At 41.7% G+C, this 1998-nt stretch overlaps 1 protein-coding gene across 2 annotated transcripts; it reads right to left on the bottom strand.

The window, feature by feature from the left end:
* Nucleotides 1–678: 678 nt before the first annotated feature.
* On the bottom strand, nucleotides 679–1761 carry LOC101990130 (olfactory receptor 4A16-like). Of its 2 annotated transcripts, none has more exons than XM_013355623.1 (2): nucleotides 1072–1761; nucleotides 679–906 (listed from the first exon to the last, which is right to left on the bottom strand). In XM_013355623.1, the coding sequence occupies exons 1-2, from the start codon at nucleotides 1759–1761 to the stop codon at nucleotides 679–681; spliced, it is 918 nt and encodes a 305-aa protein (XP_013211077.1). The 2 variants fall into 2 exon arrangements, with proteins under 2 accessions (XP_013211077.1, XP_005372281.1); XM_005372224.1 differs by having other exon boundaries at nucleotides 1075–1761.
* Between the last annotated feature and the right edge of the window lie 237 nt (nucleotides 1762–1998).

Here is a 1998-nt window from a genome sequence, read left to right as displayed (position 1 = left end):
TTGGTATAGCAGTCTGGGCTTGCATTTGTGGTCTCTTGGTATCTGCAGCTCATCTGCCTAGGACCTTCTGACTTTCATGGTTTCCATTGAGAAGTTTGGTGTAATTCTGATAAGTCTGCTTTTATCTGTTACTTGAATATTTTCCTTAGCAGCTCTTTTCTTTCTTTATTCTGTATGTTTTGCATTTTGATTATTATATTGTGAGGGTACTTTTTTTAACCAGTCTATTTGGTGTTCTGTAAGCTTCTTGTACCTTCATAGGGATGTCCTTCTTAGGGATGGCCTTTTATCAAGTAAAAGTTTTCTTCTATTATTTTGTTGAATATATTTTCTGTGCTTCTGAGTTGGAGTACTTCTTCTTCTATCCCTACAATTCTTCAGTTTGGGATGTTGGAGCAGCCTACCTGCAGGAAAATCTCCTGCTGGCTGGCTAGAGAAGTTGAGGCAGGTGGGTGAGGCCCCAGGTTTTGCCCCCATAAGGAGGTTCTAGAGAGTGGGGTACCCAGCTGGGTGTCTGGTCACTCACCTTTTGGTCCTCTCTGTGCAGTAGCAGGTTGTGTTTCAGAGTTCCACTGAGGCTTAAGTTTCCAGCGAGTTTGGGGGTGAGATGGGGCTTGTAGCTTGCAGGGTCCATTAGATGGGGTGCATTGGGGCAGCCTAACTGCAGGACACTCTCCTTTACTTTCTACACCAGAGTTTTTGCATAGCATTTTTCATCTCTGAATTTCTCAGAGTGTATATTAAAGGATTTAACATGGGAGTAATAATTGTAAATACCACACTTATTGATTTATCAAAAGGAAAGTTAGACACTGGTCTAACATAAATGAAAATACAGGGAACAAAAAAAAGAACAACAATGGTGATGTGAGAACCACAGGTGGACAAGGCTTTTCTTCTCCCTTCCTGACTGTAGCTTTGTTTTTTTTTTTTGGTTTTTCGAGACAGGGTTTCTCTGTGGCTTTGGAGCCTGTCCTGGCACTAGCTCTGTAGCCCAGGCTAGTCTCGAACTAACAGAGATCCGCCTGCCTCTGCCTCCCGAGTGCTGGGATTAAAGGCATGTGCCACCACCACCTGGCCACTGTAGCTTTTAAGAGTGTTTGGAATGAATGCATAGGAGATTAGGGGAAGGATAAAAATGATCATACAGATTGCTCCACCGTTGGCAACCACAGTAAGACCAATGAAGTAAGTGTCACTACATGCTAGTGTCAATAGTGGGTACATGTCACAGATAAAGTGGTCAATGACATTGGGTCCACAAAAAGGGAGATTAGACACAAAAATAAGTTGAACCAAGGAGTGGGCAAAGCCGCCAACCCAGGCTATCACCAACAGAAGGATGCAAATCTTTCTATTCATGATGGTCAGATAATGAAGGGGCTTACAGATGGCCACATAGGGATCAAAGGCCATCACCACCAGGAGGAAGACTTCAGCACCACCAAATAAGTGCTCAATAAAGAGTTGGCCCATGCAAGCTGTGAATGAGATAGTCTTTTTGTCGGCGAGTAAGTCCATAATCAACTTGGGTGATGTGGAAGTGGCATAGACAGCATCCATGATTGACAGATAAGCGAGGAAGACATACATTGGGGAGTCCAAGGAGGGGCTGGCAAATACTGTCCCCACAATGAGCATGTTACCCATCATTGTCACAAGATAGATGAGCAAAAACATGGCAAACAATACTTTTTGTCCAGTTGGATCCTGAATGAGACCCAGAAGGATAAATTCTGTGACATTGTTTCTCTGTCCCATTTAAATATATTTCAATTGTGTCTCAATAGGAAGCTCAGGAGAACAGGGTCTGCAATGGTATTACAAAAATGACAGGAGTTTATGCAGTTATTAAGCACATCTTCAGTAAAACTGAAACTAATCAAAATAGAAAGAAGAGATAAGTAGTAAATTGAGGAGTGTGGTTTCAACATGTAAAAAATATATTTTCCTTATATGTAACATTTACATATAGGAGAAAATAATGAAAATACAACT

The sequence above is a fragment of the Microtus ochrogaster genome, unplaced genomic scaffold (assembly GCF_000317375.1).
Source record: "Microtus ochrogaster isolate Prairie Vole_2 unplaced genomic scaffold, MicOch1.0 UNK360, whole genome shotgun sequence".
Classification (NCBI taxonomy): domain Eukaryota; kingdom Metazoa; phylum Chordata; class Mammalia; order Rodentia; family Cricetidae; genus Microtus; species Microtus ochrogaster.
Note: the sequence above shows the minus strand (reverse complement) of the source record. Positions and strands in the feature narration are given on the sequence as shown.